Source organism: Anneissia japonica, unplaced genomic scaffold (genome assembly GCF_011630105.1).
Source record: "Anneissia japonica isolate Jap-2015-1 unplaced genomic scaffold, ASM1163010v1 scaffold287588_len240510_cov160, whole genome shotgun sequence".
NCBI classification, from domain to species: Eukaryota; Metazoa; Echinodermata; class Crinoidea; order Comatulida; family Comatulidae; genus Anneissia; species Anneissia japonica.
In genome coordinates, this window is record NW_022716955.1 from 31,029 (window position 1) to 33,040 (window position 2,012).

At 40.3% G+C, this 2,012-nt stretch overlaps 1 protein-coding gene across 1 annotated transcript; it reads left to right on the top strand.

Annotated features, from left to right (window-relative positions):
• The first annotated feature begins 635 nt into the window (after positions 1–635).
• LOC117110073 (52 kDa repressor of the inhibitor of the protein kinase-like) lies at positions 636–2,012 on the top strand. The gene is made up of 2 exons (XM_033252655.1): positions 636–780; positions 862–2,012. The coding sequence occupies exons 1-2, from the start codon at positions 636–638 to the stop codon at positions 2,010–2,012; spliced, it is 1,296 nt and encodes a 431-aa protein (XP_033108546.1).

Genomic DNA, 2,012 nt, shown 5'->3' on the forward strand with positions numbered 1-2,012 from the left:
CCAGGTTAGGAGAAGCTACGTATAGGACGGATGTTCCTCTTGGGACCTTAGTTAAAAAGCCTTTAACGCGTTATGATCGAATATTAGGAGAGACTGGTGACTTAAACAAACATTTGAACAATGAATACCACAAGAATGCAGCAGCAAAATGTCAAGCGTTTGTCACGGCTCAACTCAAACATACCAATATCGTTAAGGTCATGGATGCCAGTCATCGTGAAACTTGCGAAAAGAATCGTTTACGGTTACGACCAATAGTAAGGATCATCGATTTCTGTGGTAAAAACAACATAGCGTTAAGAGGCCGAAATGACAGTGGACCTATTATTTTGGACAAATTGGAGGACGGGGAAGGTAATTTTCGTCGTCTATTAAAGTTTAGGGTAAATGGAGGAGACCAGGATCTTAAATACCATATCCAAGATTCTCCGCACAATGCTATGATGACAAGATTGACAAAATGATGACAAGATTGTGAGAAGGTAATGACGAGATTGTGACAAGTTGATGACGAGATTGTGACAAGTTGATGACGAGATTGTGACAAGTTGATGACAAGATTCAAACTGGTCAAGATGACAAGTGAATTCTTGTGAATACAGGCACCCGAGCAAAACAAGTTTTATCTTGTCAACATGACAAGAATTTGTTTTCAGTGTACTATCGAAGAGCCAAGACTCACTGGAGAAGTAATTGGTAAGGCAATCCTGCGTGTGTTAAAGAATGCCGGAATGAATCTTGAGGCAGCCATCGGCCAAAGTTACGATGGTGCCACAGTTGGTACTAGTGCATATGTTAAAAAACATTGTATTCATGCTGATTATTATCATTGTTCTGCTCATGTTCTAAATCTATCTTTAGTGCACGCATCAAAGTTGCCAGTTGTGAGAAATATGATAAGCAGAGTGAAAAAAGTGACAACATTTCTGTCTAAGAGCAACAAAAAGAAGGCGATCCTTGCTAAAGCTGCAGATATATCAAAAGCTCAAGGTCAGAGTGGTTTACAATCGCTTTGTGAAACCAGATGGGTGGAACGGGTGACAACTCTTGAGAGGTTTGTTACGAATTACGTCGTAATCGTGAGAGCGTTGATGGCAATTAGCCGATGGAGAGACACAGATGCAAACCAAAAGGCGAAATCTCTACTTAATGGTATTACAAACAGCACTTTCGTAGTAACCTTATTCAGTTGTGTTGCAGTATTGAACAACATTGACAACTTGTCGAAAAATCTTCAGAAGAAAAACACTAGCTTGCGGGAAGCCATGCTGCATGTTCAGGATATAATTGCAACATTAGAAAATGACCGTAAACTTAGCGAAATTAGATTCACCACCTTAATGAAGTGGATTAATGACACCGTGGCTTGTCTAAAACTCGAAATAACCCCACCTAGGGTTTGTAGCAGGTCCTGTTACCGTAGCAATCCAGATGTATCATCTGGATTCGATTATTTCCGAGTAGCTGTGTATATCCCTTTCATTGACACCATTCTAGCTCAACTAAAGTTTCGGTTTAACGATAAATCGAAGATAGCTGGTATTTTTGACATTTTACTTCCTTCATCTTGCCACAAATATGGAGAATCCGTGGATGAGTTCCAAACTCTATGGAAGACATACTCAGAGACGCTGACTGCTAACAACGTTAGATGTGCAGATGTAATGAAAGCAGTCGCGGAGTATAGACAGTGGGTCTGCAAGTGGAAGCGTGAATTTGATGACAAGTCTCCAACTGACCATATAGCTACTGTCAAACATTGTGATTGTTCCCTATATCCAACCATTCAAGCACTCCTTCAAATTGCAAGTATTCTGCCTGTTTCGACAGCAACAGTTGAACGTTCTTTCTCTACTTTAAGACGTCTGAAGACATACCTTCGCAACCGCACCTCACAAGAACGACTGAATGGTCTCGCACTCATGAATATTTATAACACAGTAGCAATTGATACAGACCGCATTATTGACAGGTTTTCAAAGACACAATCACGACGTTTGGTGTTGATATAA